Here is an 18025-nt window from a genome sequence, read left to right as displayed (position 1 = left end):
AGTAAGTAACTTTCAGGATTGAGTAGAAAGCTTAAAGATTGTAGGAATCACAATTTGAAAATCCTCTTTTGATATTCTAACAATAAATAAATTTAATATCCCGACTGATTTTGCAAAAATTCTGGCTTTCCATACGTACAGAAACTCCAACAGTTAACGCACTAGGGAGTTGTTATGATATCAAGATCAGATAACTCTTTTACAAATGGGATTACTTCCCTTTACTTGATAACATCCATACAACATAACAGGATTTTCACGATATTCTCTTTTATTAAGTTACTGTCCAACAACGGTTTTCTTTTCATTAAAATAATAACATTCTAATTAATGTGGAGACGGTTTCCCTCGTATTTAGAAGGAAAAAATCTGTTTCAGTAACGTATAAACTAAACATTAAGTAAGATTAATAAATATCTTTAACAGTCTTTTTTTCTTGAAAATATATATTATCCTGCATGGTGACCTAAAACTGTAAAGAAATACGGCATACCCCACTAGATTTATCAGGCCGTTGTTTCCTTGAGCAAGAAACTTTACATGCATTGCTTAGTACTGGGTTCCAGGAACGGATTCGATAGTGTTGAATAAGGTTATAGCTTCTTACAATCAAACTAAAATAAATTCGTATAAAAAATAAGATAAATGGTTAAGAAAATACAATTTAAAGGGGGGCGGGGTGGGAGGACCAATTCTAGTAAGCCCTTGGTTGGTAAGCAGAGCTGCATTACTGGTACTGGTACTGGTACTGCAGTACGTACTGCAGCGATTTTGCAAGTACTGGTACTGATACTGAATTACTCTTACAAAATTTTGCTACTACTGGTACTGGTACTGCATTACTGTCTTAAAAAGTGGTACTGCTACTGCATTACCCAGTACTTTTGGTTTTGAAATTAAAAATAACATCAATTTTTCTCATAAAATAAAGCTGTAAAATACATTAACTATATTTTATTTTTGTGAAAAAGTAAGTTATCAAATCTATAGATAATTTGCTGCAATATTCCTTCAAATGTTAACATAGTATTCATCATAAAAAGCACCAAAGACTTTAAGTAAAAATTAAATTAAGATAAACAGACTCAATAACTCTTTTAATTTCACTCTTTACCCTAAAATATCCTTATTAAAATCTTTTATTACTTTGTATTTATTAGTAAAAGAGCAAAATAAACACTAATTAATTTCTTCTATTCTAAAAAATCCCATTTCAAGTTAAAAAAGTGATATTGCTAGCACCATAAAAAGTTGTTATTTACTTTGGTTTAAATTGAACAGAGGTGTGAAGGTGTGAAAGGCAACAAAAGACTGTTGTGTTTTAAATGAAAGATGTTTCCATTGTATTTATACAGTTGACTGGTTACTAAACAATTAGATATGACATGAATGCCTTGTTGAATAATAAGATTTTGCATCATATGTGTTATCTCTAATGCGTTGATGTATTGTCTAAATAAGATTCCTTCGTTAAATAAAGAGATTATTATTGTTGTTGTTGTTGTTGTCGTCGTCCGTCGTCGTCGTCCATCATCGTCATCGTCGTCGTCCTTCGTCGTCGTCGTCGTCCGTCGTCGTCGTCGTTCGTCGTCGTCCTTCGTCGTCGTCCGTCGTCGTCGTCGTTCGTCGTCGTCGTCGTTCGTCGTCGTTCGTCGTCGTCGTCGTCGTCGTTCGTCTATTTATGATACAACTATGTGTATTTTATTTAATTTTACTGTATTTGCTGGGTTTTTTTTTCTTCTTAGCTGTCAGATTATCATTATTATTCTGCTCACCCTCTGATGTGATCAAAGTCGTCGTCGTCGTCGTTCGTCGTCGTCGTCGTTCGTCGTCGTCGTCGTCGTTTGTCGTCGTCGTCGTTCGTCGTCGTCATCATCATCATCATCATCATCATCATCATCATCATCATCATTATTATTATTATTATTATTATTATATTATTATTATTATTATTATTATTATTATTATTATTATTATTATCATTATCAGACATTAATTTTAAAGTCTAGTACAGAAAGGTATTTAACATAGTCATATACAACTTTGATCAGATCAAAGCTGAGCACAATAGTAATGATTATCTGACAGCTAAGAAGAAAAAAAACCCAACAAATCCAGTAAAATTAAATAAAATACACATAGTTGTATCATAAATAGAACTTACTAAACTTATAGGTGAGATCTTTAATTTGTTTGACATTACTTTAAAACAGCTAAGATCTTTAATTCTTAACATTTTGACATTATCTAAAAAACAGCTAAGATCTTTAATTAAAAAAAAAGTGATATCACTAGAAAAGCTTTTTTTACAATATTCATTGTTAAAAAAATGTACCAACGGTAAGCAAACACTTTCTGAACAAACTGCTTTAAGTGTGTCGTGAACGTACCATGTAGGTTTCAAATATATAATTAACAAACGCAAATTTTAGTTTGCCGTAGCTGTTGGCCTATTGACATTCTTCCACGCATTTATGACATATAAAACACAAGAAGGAAGTATATACTGTTACATGTCTTTATTCTGACAATTTAATTTGCATTCTTTCAAAATTACGATGACTTCAAAAGGTAAAATATAAGACTTTATGTCTAATTCATATAAGAAAGAAAACATAAAAAACACAAGAGCAACAAGGAAATATAAAAAAATCTATATTATTAATCTCAAAAGGGAAATAACAATAAGCACAACTAGGTTCTCTGTGTTTAATTTATTATTCAATTATTTCCTTTTTTTATAATCCCTTTATACATCTTTCTCCCATTTAGCAAATTGAGAGCCATCAAACAATATGTTAACAGTTTTTAGATGAGTCAAACTGTCTCAAGAAAATCAAACTTGAGGAAATGTACTTAGACTTTAGGAAAAGTTTAAAGATTCAAATAATAATTTACATGTTTGTGCGATAAATGACTGATTTTGTAGAAGTATTTATCACCATATGTCAACTGCGTAATAATGCTATTTTTGCATCATATTTTGACCTCGTTTTTAGTTTTGGTAATGTTTATGGACTCTAATACATACTTTTTTTGTTCACTTGACAAATTTTACGTTTAAATACATTTTCATTTTTTTATGAAATTTACATGGAAACATGTTGGACAAACAAAGCGTATACTTAAAGGGTAACCCTTTAAACCTGTGTTTTCAATGATACAAGTATGTTTAAAACATTTTCTATGCCAGCATACTTTATTCCTTCTCTTTTTTCAAAAAAGTTATGAATACGGTACATGTGATTGATCGCAATAAATTGCTATATTGTAATACCCCGGTTTTACGTGCAACTTTTATAAAAAGTTTCTAAAACATTAACGTCCCCGACTCACTAGACCGTAACATGTTTAAACATTCAAATATTGCAAAGATTTTTAGCTCCTTCTCATTGCACAGTACATATATTATACAATCATGCAATATTCACAGACAAAGCATTTTAATATGAATATATCCCTATATAGAAATCAAAGTAATGAACACATAATAATTATTGTTGTATTTTATCCTTTATTGTCTTTAATATTCATTAATGGGCTACCAAATATCCGCTTAACGTTGTATAAATATGTCTGATAAAAAGTCCAGTTCTGTCAATTGCGCCTGAAAAATGTCGTGGTTGTATAAACTGTTTTGAAATCGTGCATTCAATAGGGTTGTCCTCCATGGTCGTCTTCAATAAACATACTATCTGTTTTAGATGTCTTTGCAGCTTGTGATGTAAACATTGTTCTTCGTTGACAAGATCTGCCCAAACATCATGTATCATATCGTATTCTAAAATAAACTCTTGTGTCAGATGCAAAAGTTCCGCTTTGTTCTGAAAAAATAATAGAAAAACGATTAAAGTAAGGCATTTAAATTATTCAAATTGAGCAAATTAAAATGTTGTTCTCAAAGTATTCAGAAAATTCCTAGGACTGTTTTTTTAAATTTTGTTTCGCACTTGCTTGTATAAAAAAAGGTAGAATGGATCGAAGTCTTTCAGAACGCACAAAATGCAAAATTCAAAATACTGACGTCAAAGTATTCCTTTACATAGTAAAATGTGTATTTATGTACAAACATAATGTTTCATATAAATCTATATAGATTGGCTATTATATAAGATATGATTACACGTTTTATTATGTATGCATGTAAAAAAAATACGAGACAATGAATTAAGCTAAACTGTCAACATAAGCATACTGAAATTCGACATTTAAGATATCCTTTTAGGTTTCTTATATCAATAGAAACTAAGATAATTTTTCTCGTTTTTTTTTCTCTTTCTTTATTGTTATTTTGTTTATATTTGAGACAGGAGCGTGAAATGGTTGTGACAGTTTTCTTGTATGGACATGTTTTATTAAAGCAGTTTTTGTTAAAATACTCACTATGCGGTCAAAGTCTGAACTTCTCAGGTTTCTTAAGATTGGACCTACATCATGCCTTTCCTCCTAAAAGATCAGAATATGATATACATGAAGTTGTAAAATATTATACAAAATAGGCTCATTTACTTTGACTTGTTGCCTTTTTCTATGAAATATTGACCATTACCAACTTATTTTCACTATTACAAAGTTATTTATGCAAATAAGGTAAACGATAATTCTTTTTTATTATGTTTCCTTTTCCATTTCAGTAACTATATTTTATATATAATACATGCTTAATATATTAATCACATTATCTAATATATCTTAGTCAAAATACAAAACAAAAGATTTTTAAATTGTATATATATTTTATACTCGGTTGCTAAAGAAATTGTGCAAATAGTTACTTAGAAATTCTGTATACAATGTACATACAAGATCAAAATGTTATTAGTAGGAAATTTTGGTAGCAACATGTATTGACCATGCAATTGTTTTATTTGTATTGAAATTAAATAGTTATCAGAATTTTAGTGTCATGTAAATAGTGGAAGTGTGAAAAGTTAAAAGTTCTAAAGTTTTCGAGGCTGCATGGTTCTGCAGAACGTCATATAGACTTTAGTTTGAATGATGTTCCAATTAAAAAATCAAGTATCCAAAGGAAAACACGCATTAACAGGATGCACAATTCTGCAACTTTTATGTTTCATCCATTAGCTAATTATCCGTAACTTAAGTTCTGATAATTTAAATGTAAACAATCGTGTAGTCAATACATTTCTGAAAATGTTGATACAAAATATGGCATTTTGTTCTCAAATAAGTATACAAAATTTCTCTGTTACCAAGTGCCTACTTTTCTTTTGCAATTCAGTTTATCATAAAAACATAAAAAAGCAACCTTCAATACAAACAAAAAAGTCAGTTTGTTTTGAAATCGTGATTACAATTTCAAAAGCTAAATTTGAAACTAGTGTATATCTTTTATTCAAGTCACATTTTTGTTGCCGTACAAGATGTTTATAACCAATGTGAAATGTCCGGAATTAGTTCGTTCGTCCGTCTGTTTGTCCGTCCGTTAATTATTTCGTTTATAAAATTTCACAATGTGTCTAGATACACAACTTTTAAAAAATGCTACATTACGGGGAAGACAAAATGATGTAAAATAAAATTGATATTTTGTTACTATAATTGTTTTATAAACATACCAAGCAGTTTATAGACTGTTGGACGGAAACCAGCGCTTTTTCAACGCCCTCCTTCACCATTTCGTCACATTCTACACAGGTGTTGAATTCTTCTACTCTCCCAGAGTATATGCTGTTAGCGGTATTCAATCGTAGAAAATATATCACTGGAAAGAATATGATTAATATAGGTCACAAAATAAAAAAAATTCCTGTTTAATTTAGAAGCTAGTTTAAAAAACAAATTGGTTTTGATTCCGCAATGATAGTCAATATGAAAAATGTCATAAGAATGTTTAGACAAAACGTTTTTTCTTATATTTTTGAAATGTTTGAATAAAAAAATCTATTGGTCCAAACAAATTAAAAAATATTGTATTTACTAACCTATTATAGAAATTTCAATGATTTTTTCACATAAATTCATTGTTAAAATTTAAGTTGATAATAAATATCGTTTTATAAGTCTTTTTTTTTTTTTTTTTTTTTTTTAAATTTTTTTCTCTCTCTATTTTTTTCGGCACAAAATAAGTTGGTTGTTTGATACATAATTATCCGGTAAATCTCTTTTTATTCCACAAAATCTGGATTTTTACCAAGCTAAAAATTGTTTCCGATTTTTAGGAAAACCTATCGCAATACACCCGAAACGGCAGCTTAATACTTACATTCATATACATATGGTCAAAATTAAAGTTTCCAAAGTACACTAATTGTAAAAATTTGAAAAGCCAAGATGACCTGTCCCTAATACTCTACATAAACTGTTCAGGATTAAGAAGTTACATTAATCCTTTGTTGACCACTTAACTTCGATTTAAAATGCCACGAAACAGAACGCCTTTCTGATATAGGAAAATACGAAACTAAGTCCTATTTATCATACAACAATTGGAATTATCGTTTAATAATCGTTCTCATATTTTAATTATTAACCTGTTATAAATTAAATCCCCAATCGTTTGATATCACGCTAACGTGAATATCTAATCATATTAATTACAATGTTTCGTGTCAAGTCTATGTTGAATGACAATAAGAACCGCCTACCTTTGTACGAATGTATGGCTACTTTAGTTAACATTTTCAGTACTGCTCCATTCTGAAAGGTATATGACCTGTACAAAAGAGGACACGATTTGCTAATTCAATGCGAAATAGAGTTTATCATTTACTCTTAGTTTTTGTTTTATTCTAATACAAGTATTTCATCGAAACTTTGTAAGTTTCATGAAATTAGAAATGTACGTACGTAACTGTATAAGCTATGTGGTAATCTTTATACGGCTATACGATGTACAATTGTATCTTAAGAGTAAAAATAACCTCAGATTACTTATACATATCTTTTAAATTTCGTTAGAAAATGTCGTATTTTGCAGATGTTGTGTCACACTATTTAATTGTCCTTAAAGTTCGCATAATACTTCAATAGAATAAAAACAAATCGCCTTAACGTTTTCAAATCTATACATATGTTAATTAAATTTATTTGCACTTAACATGCAAAAATTTATTTCAAAAATCGCATTATTATGATATCAAATGTTATATATTTCACCATTATGTATCGAATTAAAGTTGTGTTGTTATATATTATAAAATAAAACCTTTTGTTTGCATGTCACAATGTAAGATACTAAAATATTTAGGTACATTGTATCCTAAAACAGGGACAAAACAGTTTCGTACACGCACTAACATGTATAGTATCTATATTATTAGTTATAAAGATTTTTGACCGGTTATATGCTTATATGACCCTATACATGTAAAAACGGCTATTTGTAGATATAACCAGAGCCATTAGGCGAGGGTTATATTGCAAACAATCGTTTATATGCGGCCATATTACCTGTCAGGAATATTTATAACGAATTCATTAGAGCAAAAAGTTTTATGAAAAGCGACGTTATAATGTATACAAACGTGCAGTATATAGAGGATATTGAATGAGTGCAAGTTCAATGCTGAATTTATTGCACGAGTTGAATAAAATTATATTATGCGAGCCTCTGGCGAGCATAATATTATTTTATTCAACGAGTCCAATAAATTCAGTAATGAACTCACACAAATTTAATATTCTATTTATCACATACCCATTATAATGACCGTTTAAAGTGAAAAAAAAGTCATTTTTCATTGACTGACCTACTGCATAACTCTAACATTTAGCGCGTCTTTACACAATGTTTGTAATACGCTTATTACATTCACGGCCGTGCAATCCGATTTTACGACTCGCAATACGATTTTACGGAGTCGTAAAATCGGCACGGCTGTGCGATAATATAAAATATATTTTGACGCCGCCCATATTGCACTGGAACATACGAAGTACCTCTATTTTTTCTTTACTGTATAGTTAATACTAAACGCTTGTCCAACTTGAATAGGAAGTGACATAGTTTTCAGATATGTTAAAATTAGGACATTTTTTTAACAATCCTTAAATATTTATAGATATATTATTTGTTTTATAAATCCATATGACAAAATATATCGATTTAGATAACAATCGGTGAATTGTTCGCCAAACACATCATCAGAACTTGTGCTCATCTTATTTTTTAATGTTTCCTAATGTTTGTCTTTAAAGAAAACAATACTATAACAGATCATTTAAACTATTATCAATATTCTTACATTTCTCTCTTGTAAAGACCCACTATATACCTGTTTAATACATCTATCTGCATTTTATATATGTTTTATTTTCTACAAGGAGCGAAACAAAGTTATTTAATTTTAAATGGTCAGTTAACACACCGTATTACCGGCGGCAGTGATGGCAGATCACTGCAGTGATGGCAGATAGCTGAAATTTACCGCTCGGTACAGGTAGGTTATAAATTTGGTTGGTATTATTATATTACACAAATACGGCCCATTTCATTGCTATGAAACTATTGTCCATTGACTGGAGATACTATTAGGTAATTTTGGACTCGTTTTTCCTGTTTTTAGACTATTTGAGCAGGTTAAAAAGTGACAGCTTCGGAAAAATCCGTGAAAATGTCTGTTTTTTTTGTTCAAAATATCTCAAGTTTTAACTAAATGGCAGGATTGCGTGTTATTAATATAGACGTTCATCCATTGGGGTCACGCAAGCCAAATATCTATCCCGTGAGTCTTTTCTTGAGAGTTTTACAGACGTTCAATCTGGTCCGGTCGAAGAAAAAATGCTGCCGTTGTAGGCAGATACTTATTTTAAATGCTGCCGTCGATGGCAGAAATACCATGAGAGTGGCTAACATTCTGACAGAAATCAAGGTCAATCTTTTATCAATTCCTCTATTCTTAGCGCCCTTTTAGTTGGAATTGAGACGTTAAACTATCATTTCTAATATTTTCTCAAGATTGAAAAGTTATTAATGCAGTATGTGCATCGAAAAAGATTTTTAGCAACACGCAGATACAATACAAAATGTGATGATTCAGTACGACCAAATTGCACTGTAAATAGAGCAATTAAGATGAAGAAATTCATTTTTCTATATCCATGCATGTGTGCTTGATCTGTTGTGTCTGTCAGTTACATGCATACAATACCATATGTATCTTAAAATTAGCAGCGCATAATTCACTGCATTTTCAAGACATAACGCCATTTGCATATTACAGCTGTAACTTCAGTAAGTGGATATTTATTTGCTTGCATATGGCATTATTTTCTCGAAGTATATACTTATAAATGTTCCTACCCAATTTTCAAGAAAATGTAAGTCAGAATTCTAAGAATATCATAAAGACAGGAAGACTATTTTGTTTCAATTTAATCGGAGGCAGATAAAAAATCTGTCATGATTTTCCTTGAATCTTAATAACCCTGACCCTGCTATAAGCACAAGTTAGCCATTGCCACTAGTATTGAACCAGGCCGAACCGCCCATCAACACAGTCTGAACAGGCTCTATACTGTTGGCTGACAAGCTATGAAATTTTCACTTGATACCCTAAATTTGATACTGGACAGTTCCAAAAATGGAAACTGTGTAAGTTTATTAAGAAATTCAGCAAGTTAAGCCAGAGAAGGGTTATCTTTCCTGTACTATGAACACATCTAATATTACTTTACTGTTTTTCTGTCTGCCAATGTTTTTATTACACATATATGTCTCTTCTATACCCTAACCATTGTATGAAGTTATATTGAATTCCAACCATTAGTCTTCAAGTTATGGTCCGGACAAAATAAAGCAATGGAAAAGTAACAAAGGGCAATAACTCTGTAATAAGTCAAGATGGAGTTATGGTTCTTGTGCACTGCACTTCCTCTTATTATGCTTGACAATTGTATGAAGTTGTTTTTAATTCCAACCAGTAGTTTTCAAGTTATGCTCTGGACAAGGAAAAGTAAAAAGGGCAGTAACTCTGTAATAAGTCAAGATGTAGTTATTGTTATTGTGCACTGCACTTCCTCTCAATGTGCTTGACCATTGTATGAAGTTATATTGAATTCCAACCATAAGTCTTCAAGATATGGTCCGGACAAAATAAAGCAATGGAAAAGTAACAAAGGGCAATAACTCTGTAATTACTTTAGAAAGAGTTATGGTTCTTGTGCACTGCACTTCCCCTTATTGTGCTTGTCAATTGTATAAAGTTGTTTTGAATTCCAACCAGTAGTTTTCAAGTTATGCCATGGACAAGGAAAAGTATCAAATGGCAATAACTCTGTAATTAGTCAAGATAGAGTTATGGTTCTTGTGCACTGCACTTCCTCTCAATTTGCTTGACCATTGTATGTAGTTATATTGAATTCCAACCATTAGTCTTCAAGTTATGCTCCAGACAAGGAAAATGCAACGGACCGCTGGACCGACCACCGGGTGACTCCTATATACCCCCCAAAACTTCGTTTTGGGAGTATAATAAAGAAAATAATATTCACATTGCAAACAGCACTTTCAACCCAAAATATGCTGAACTATTAGTAACGCAAAATATGGTAATAATACTGCAAAATCAGTCACAAATCACACATAACCTGGCAATTAATACTTTAGTTACTTCTTAAATTAATACTTTTACCTTAACTTTTTTTTTTTTTTTACTTTTCTTTATATCATAGTGCTTTTTTCTCAAGTTTGATTTTCTAAGTATTTTGGCTCATCTGGAGGCATGCAGCTATTAACCATTCTAAGTGTATAGAGTTATATATCTGATGCAAAAATTATGGTCTGATTTTTAAAAAAAATACTTCCAAAATGCTTGTATGAAATAAATATGGTAATTTATTGCATTAAAAATCATAGCTTAACAGATAAAACCCTACTTAAAATAGCAAAATAAGGCCGCTATTCCATTTATACGTGATCAGTGACCCGCGTCAGTGATCCGTGTCCGGGCATGTCCGTGGGTATTATTTATTCCATAGGTACGTTATTTTCTATATACTTTTAATTGAAGTATAGCGAACAGAGGATAATTATTTGTAGAATATGATATAATTTCATTCTAATACCAAAAACAGTTGTAACATCAAAGAATTAGGTAACAAACATTGAATATCAGTTAGGTTTTCAAAAAACATCTCTTTAGCAACCGATGACCAGATGTTGTTTTTTTTTAATCTGTCATTGCTGCATCATAAACTTATATGTTCTCCTACACTATTTTGGTGACTTCTTTAGTATTTTCTTTCGAAATCGATAAGGTATTTAATTTCGTTCGAGGCATTTTGTAGGAATGAGACATGTCAGTGACTGTCCGCGTCCGTAAAAAATCGCTCATCCTGCGAAACGTCGCGGATGCCGTCGCGGAAGCGGATGGTAAACGGACAAAAGGAATAGATTCAACGTATTCTTTGATAAGCGAATCGGTAACGGATGCGGATGACGGACGCGGACCACTGATCACGTATAAATGGAATAGCGGCCTAATATTTTGTTCCGGAACATTTTATTCGGTTTACGTACATTATTCATGTGAAGTATTAAATAACAGAGACATTCTATGTTACAACATTTTCAAGAATCACACCATATAATAATGGAACCATTATAATTTTACTGCTGATATATTTTACTAAATTTTCTTAAGATATAGATTTTTACCCTTTAAAACACAAAATCACATATAGAAATAACAAAAATATCAATTTTTTGAAAATATTTATTCCCTCAATAACATTATTTATAGACAAAAGCTTAAACAAAAATTATGTATATATATATACCACCGTAGGGAACGTGTTACAGTATCGCCTTTTTCGGTTACAGTATAGAATTTTAAAGATGGAGGATTATTGTTGGGAGGACAGGTAGGTGATTTTTATTCCGGTCCATACTACAAGTAGTTTAGTTTCTAAAAGATGTTTTTGTGCTTTGCTTGTAAGAAACAGAATCCGGTATCTAGTCATATATTTCTTCAGACTCTGCACCCCAGATTTATCGTTATATTGTCTCATAAATATGCAGATTTGACAGTTTGAAAATTTGAATCGAGAGACCAACGCATTTTTCTCCAATTTCGACATTATTTATGCATGCCTAGAAAAAGTAAATATGCAAAACGTTAGTCCTTTATGTTAGGAAACGTTTATAAAAGTAAATGACCAATTGAACCTTTTTTCCTGTTCGTTAAATGCGTTTCAAAAAATAAACAATGTTACAGTATAGAGCGAGGTGATTTGTGCAGGGTTACAGCATAGACCTAGCAATTTTGATCCGATTTTGTTACAGTTTATACCCAGATTTCGGTTACAGTTTAGACTTCGATATTTTCTATATACACTAGGTAAAATGTTTGAATGTTACATAGACATTTAAATCTCTGTGAGCTGATTGGCCCGATGGCTATTCGTCCGTCTGTCGTACACATGTTTGTTCAATCTCATTCGCTCAGTAACTACTTGACTAAATGTGATGGAATTTACATGACTTTCTACCAATAAGTTGTTCAAATGGTTTCGGTTGCAATCGGGGATACGAAAACCCAAATTATAGATTTTGAAAAAAGGCAATGTTTAAAAACACTTCTCGTCTCGAACCAAAAGCATTCAAATCAAATCATGATCATAACGTCATTTCGAATGCTTCTTTGTTGAATTTACGATTATTTTGTCATAATTAAATTAAAAGTCGTTTTTTCTTATTTCAGACATTCTGCATAGCAGTTTTCATGTTTCTGAAAAAGAAAATAATATTGAAAGTTATAGAGTATAAATTAAGGTCAGACAATTACAATATTTTCTCTAGTGAACCTGATGGAGGTACATAAAAGTGGCAGAGTCGGGATAAGGCCGTCGACTAAACTCGACTTCAAATTATCTTTCATTTACTGCTGTAGTTGAAATCCAATCACGACTTTGGATTCTTTGTATGTGAGGAATCTATCAAGCTAATTTACGGAACGTCGGTGGTTCTAGTCGGGTGCCCACTCGTGTCTGAAATGTTTCACAAAGGGATTCTGGGGTCTTTCTTTACACTAAAGCAGGAATGTTTGCACATGACCTCAGTGTCGTTGAAACTTAAAATCCAAGAAGGCCAAATGTAACAAACCCTTTTAAATACTTACAAAATACATTATGGTAGATGGAAATTCCAACTTAAAATAAAATTTAAGGTTGAAATATTGCTCATTTAAATACTGTTTAATCATTCTTAGGGTATTGCCTGCTTGTTAATTGTGTCTTTTGACAGTTTATTTATGGTATGCAGGCTTCATAACCTGCGATCCCCTCTCAAAATTTCATTTTATTTAGTTTCACTCATTGTATTTTCGTTTAGGGCACACGAAATCTTTAACCTGGGGATAATATGCCGCTTTTCATAGAATGGCAATAACGTGTCACATTGAAGGTTCCATGATAACCGCCATATGAACACATCCACAGATGTTAAAAAATCTAAAGTGTACCAGTTCATGTTAAATATGAATTCTGATGAAGCCGGTGCTAGTAGGCGTGGACGGTAGCTTGCAGTTACCACTACCGTCCATGAACAGGTTTAATCAAACTGATCCTGCAACATTTTCATGTTTTCCTTGCTGGACTTCTGTTAAGGATTCTTTTTTCTCTATTTCATTACTAATAGGCATTAGTATAATGTGTAATGAAATCAAGCAATAATCTTTCTTCTCTCAATACAATTCGATAAAAGTTACTGTTGTTGTCGTGAAAACAGTCCTTACTTAGGACATTACTTATTCTGCAAAAAGTCTCAATCTGAAACTTAAAGTAAGAAAAATAGCAAACTATAACTATTCTGCTGAAGAAAAAAAGTAATACAACCTTTCAAGAATGTATTAAACAGAAAGGTATGAGTTATTTCATAAAAATAATGGATACACGAATTTGTGTAAAATTTAGCAATTATCTAAACTGTAACCGAAATCTGGGTATAAACTGTAACAAAATTGTATCAAAGTCGCTAGGTCTATGCTGTAACCCTTCAAAATTAATCTCGCTCTATACTGTAACATTGTTTATTTTTTCAAACGCATTTTACCAACAGGAAAATAGGTTCAACTGGTCATTTACTTTTATAAACGTTTCTAAACACAAAGGACTAACGTTTTGTAAATTTACTTTATCAAGGCATGCTTAAATAATGTCGGAATGGGGGAAAAATGCGTTGGTCTCTCGATTCAAATTTTTAAACCTTCAAATCTGCACATTTATGAGACAATAAAGAGTTAAATCTGGGGTGCAGGGTCTGAAGAAATATATGACTAGATACCGGATTCTGTTCTTTACAAGCAAAGCACAAAAACAACTTTTAGAAATTAAACCTTTTGTAGTATGGACCTGAATAAAAATCACCTACATCTCTTCCCATAAATAATCCTCCATCTTGAAAATTCTATACTGTAACCGAAAAAGGCGATACTGTAACACGTTCCCTACGGTGTATATAGGACAGGTCTATTGATGTGCTGTTAATGTAAGTTTCGTGGATTCTATTGCTATGTAAATAAATGTATCAAAATGGAAATAAAACAAAAACAAAAATCCAACAAGCAATATACTAAATTTTGTACGCAACTCCACGGTGGCCATTTATTTGAGGTAAAAGAATTATTCAAGTGTAGTGATAGACTGACAGTAGTCAAATTCTTGCTCAATTTTTAAATTTAATGAAAAACAAGTATACCAGGAATGGACATGATTTAAACACTTCACTCAATTTCATTTGACAACGGTTATTGTAAGATGTATATATAAAGCAATTAAAGATCTTACAAAAATATTTATTGAATTACTGATCTCAGGTTTTTAAAAAATATTAAACAGTTACAGTTAAATATAAACAAACGTAGTTGCACATAATTTTTGTTAGATACGTATGTCTCCGTTTCAAACGATGATCATGCACCAATCCAAGAGTAATTGTTTTTTGTTTTTTTTTTTGTTTTTTTTTTAAATTCACATAGAGCTATAACTCAAAAATACACAATCAGATTTAATAATGTTTGATGAGCATCATTTCTTTATAATAATAGACATTAATGCCCAGTTTCATTACAACCAACCACTTGTAAACTATGACTAAAAAAAAGCCCCCTTTGAGGCTTTGTTAAGAAAGGGCTGTAACACAAAAAGCCCTTTTATATTAAACTGTAAGATCCTCTTTTTCCTATTCTTATAAATGTTCCTACCTAAGTTTCAAGAAAATGATAATGATAATAAAAATAATAATAATAATGATGACGACGACGACGACCGACGACGACGACGACCGACGACGACAACAACAATAATCTCTTTATTTAACGAAGGAATCTTATTTAGACAATACATCAACGCATTAGAGATAATAATAATAATAATATTAATAAATAATAATAATAATGATGATGACGACGACCGACGACGACGAGCACGACGACGACGACGACGACGACGACGACCGAAGACGATGACGACCAACGACGACCGACGACGAGCGACGACGAGCGACGACCGACGACGACGACCAACGACGACCGACGACGAGCGACGACGACGACGACCGACGACGACGACCGAAGACGACGACGACCAACGACGTCCGACGACGAGCGACGACCGACGAAGACGACGACGACCAACGACGACCAACGACGAGCGACGACGACGACGACCGACGACGACGACGACGACCGAAGACGACGACCGACGACCGAAGACGACGACCAACGACGACGACGACGATGACGACCGACGACGACGACCGACGACGACGACGACAACAACAACAACAACAACAACAATAATCTCTTTATTAACGAAGGGATCTTATTTAGACAATACATCAACGCATTAGAGATAATAATAATAATAATAATAATGATGATGACGACGACGACGACCGACGACGACGACGACCGACGACGACCGAAGACGACGACGATGACGACCGACGACGACGAGCGACGACGACGACGACGACCAACGACGACCGACGACGACGACGACCGACGACGACGACAACGACCGAAGACGACGACGACCAACGACGACGACGACGAGCGACGACCGACGAAGACGACCAACGACGACCGACGACGACGACGACGACCGACAACGACGACGACGACCGAAGACGACGACCGAAGACGACGACGAACCGACGACGACGACGACCACGACGACGACGACCGAAGACGACGACCGAAGACGACGACCGACGACGACGACGCCGACGACGATGACAACGACGACGACCGACGACGACGACGACGACCGAAGACGGCGACGACCGACGACGACATCAACAACAACAACCAACAACGACGACGACGAGCGACGACCGACGAAGACGTCGACGACCAACGACGACGAGCGACGACGACGACGACCGACGACGGGAAGACGACGACCGACGACGACGACGACCAACGACGAGCGACGACGACGACGACCGACGACGACGACGACGACCGAAGACGACGACGACGACCAACGACGACCGACGACGATGGACGACCGACGACGACGACGACAACAACAACAACAACAATAATCTCTTATTTAACGAAGGAATCTTATTTAGACAATACATCAACGCATTAGAGATAATAATAATAATAATGATAATGATGATGACGACGACGACGACCGACGACGACGAAGACCGACGACGACCGAAGACGACGACGACCAACGACGACCGACGACGAGAGACGACCGACGACGACGACAACGACGACCGACGACGAGCGACGACGACGACGAGCGACGACGACGACCGAAGACGACGACGACCAACGACGACCGACGACGACCAACGACGAGCGACGAGCGACGAAGACGACGACGACCAACGACGACCAACGACGAGCGACGAGGACGACGACCGACGACGACGACCGAAGACAACGACCGACGACGACGACGACCAACGACGACCGACGACGATGACGACCGACGACGACGACCGACGACAACAACAACAACAACAATAATCTCTTTATTTAACGAAGGAATCTTATTTAGACAATACATCAACGCCATTAGAGATAATAATAAAAAATAATAATAATGATGATGACGACGACGACGACCGACGACGACGAAGACCGACGACGACCAAGACGACCGATGACGACCGACGACGACGACCGACGACGACGACGACGACAACAACAACAACAACAACAACAATAATCTCTTTATTTAACGAAGGAATCTTATTTAGACAATACATCAACGCATTAGAGATAATAATAATAATAATAATAATGATGATGACGACGACGACGACCGACGACGACGAAGACCGACGACGACGACGACCGATGACGACGACCGACGACGACGACGACCGACGACGACCGACGACGACAACAACAACAATAATCTCTTTATTTAACGAAGGAATCTTATTTAGACAATACATCAACGCATTAGAGATAACATATACTCGTTTGATGCAAAATCTTATTATTCAACAAGGCTTTCAAAACATAAGAATAGACAAATTACAAGCAATTATAAAGATTACAACATTCAGTACATCTTAACAAACAAAGAAGACAGACATAATATCATCATATGATAGTATATGTATATTGTCTATAATTCATCGTTTGATAATAATAAATGTTTAAAATATGATTTAAACGATTTCAGACTTTTCTAAAGGAGTTCTATAACTACATACAAGAATGATAAAATATATGTTTCAAATAATTTGTTTTGGGTTGTTTATGCACAATGTCTTTTTCTGTGCTGATCTTAGTAATTGCTTTGTACGTACGTTTTAGTCTTAGATAACGGAATAAGATAAAAAATATAATTATGAAAATAATAACTTGTGCCCCAAATGTGAGTAACAAATTCTTTGCATTTATTTTGCTATACATGTATAAAATAAGTGTGAGGACATGTTACATATGATTGGGGGGGGGGGGGGGGGGGGTAACTCGTAGTTAAATTTTTGACATAGCTCATACAAAGACGTAAATCATACTTTATTGTACTAAATGGTTTTTAAATTTAGCTGATCATTAAAGAATGTTACTATAATAATACGATT

The 18025-nt window shown here is 33.8% G+C and overlaps 2 protein-coding genes across 3 annotated transcripts; one reads left to right on the top strand and one right to left on the bottom strand.

Annotated features, from left to right (window-relative positions):
- Nucleotides 1-3271: 3271 nt before the first annotated feature.
- Nucleotides 3272-6390, bottom strand: LOC132727135 (uncharacterized). 2 transcript variants are annotated; one of them, XM_060712547.1, is made up of 4 exons: nt 6227-6390; nt 5580-5725; nt 4384-4446; nt 3272-3824 (listed from the first exon to the last, which is right to left on the bottom strand). In XM_060712547.1, the coding sequence occupies exons 2-4, from the start codon at nt 5637-5639 to the stop codon at nt 3534-3536; spliced, it is 414 nt and encodes a 137-aa protein (XP_060568530.1). In that variant the 5' UTR covers nt 5640-5725; nt 6227-6390; the 3' UTR covers nt 3272-3533. The 2 variants fall into 2 exon arrangements, with proteins under 2 accessions (XP_060568530.1, XP_060568529.1); XM_060712546.1 differs by lacking the exon at nt 6227-6390 and adding an exon at nt 5946-6194.
- A 10199-nt stretch (nt 6391-16589) lies between these two features.
- LOC132727129 (trigger factor-like) lies at nt 16590-16952 on the top strand. The gene has a single exon (XM_060712536.1). The coding sequence runs from the start codon at nt 16590-16592 to the stop codon at nt 16950-16952; it is 363 nt and encodes a 120-aa protein (XP_060568519.1).
- Nucleotides 16953-18025: the final 1073 nt, after the last annotated feature.

The sequence above is a fragment of the Ruditapes philippinarum genome, unplaced genomic scaffold (assembly GCF_026571515.1).
Source record: "Ruditapes philippinarum isolate M1 unplaced genomic scaffold, ASM2657151v2 ctg1758_1_1_1_1, whole genome shotgun sequence".
Classification (NCBI taxonomy): Eukaryota; Metazoa; Mollusca; class Bivalvia; order Venerida; family Veneridae; genus Ruditapes; species Ruditapes philippinarum.
This window is presented reverse-complemented; position numbering and strand designations above follow the sequence as displayed.

Bases quoted from the DNA above. Each gene is read 5' to 3' on its own strand.
- LOC132727129 (XM_060712536.1), top strand. From the start codon at position 16,590: ATGACGACGACGACGACCGACGACGACGAAGACCGACGACGACCGAAG.
- LOC132727135 (XM_060712546.1), bottom strand. From the start codon at position 5,985: ATGAATTTATGTGAAAAAATCATTGAAATTTCTATAATAG. The intron at 5,726-5,945 runs GTTAGTAAATAC...TATTCTTTCCAG, and splicing joins CATTGAAATTTCTATAATAG to TGATATATTTTCTACGATTG. The intron at 4,447-5,579 runs GTATGTTTATAA...CTGATCTTTTAG, and splicing joins AACAGTCTATAAACTGCTTG to GAGGAAAGGCATGATGTAGG.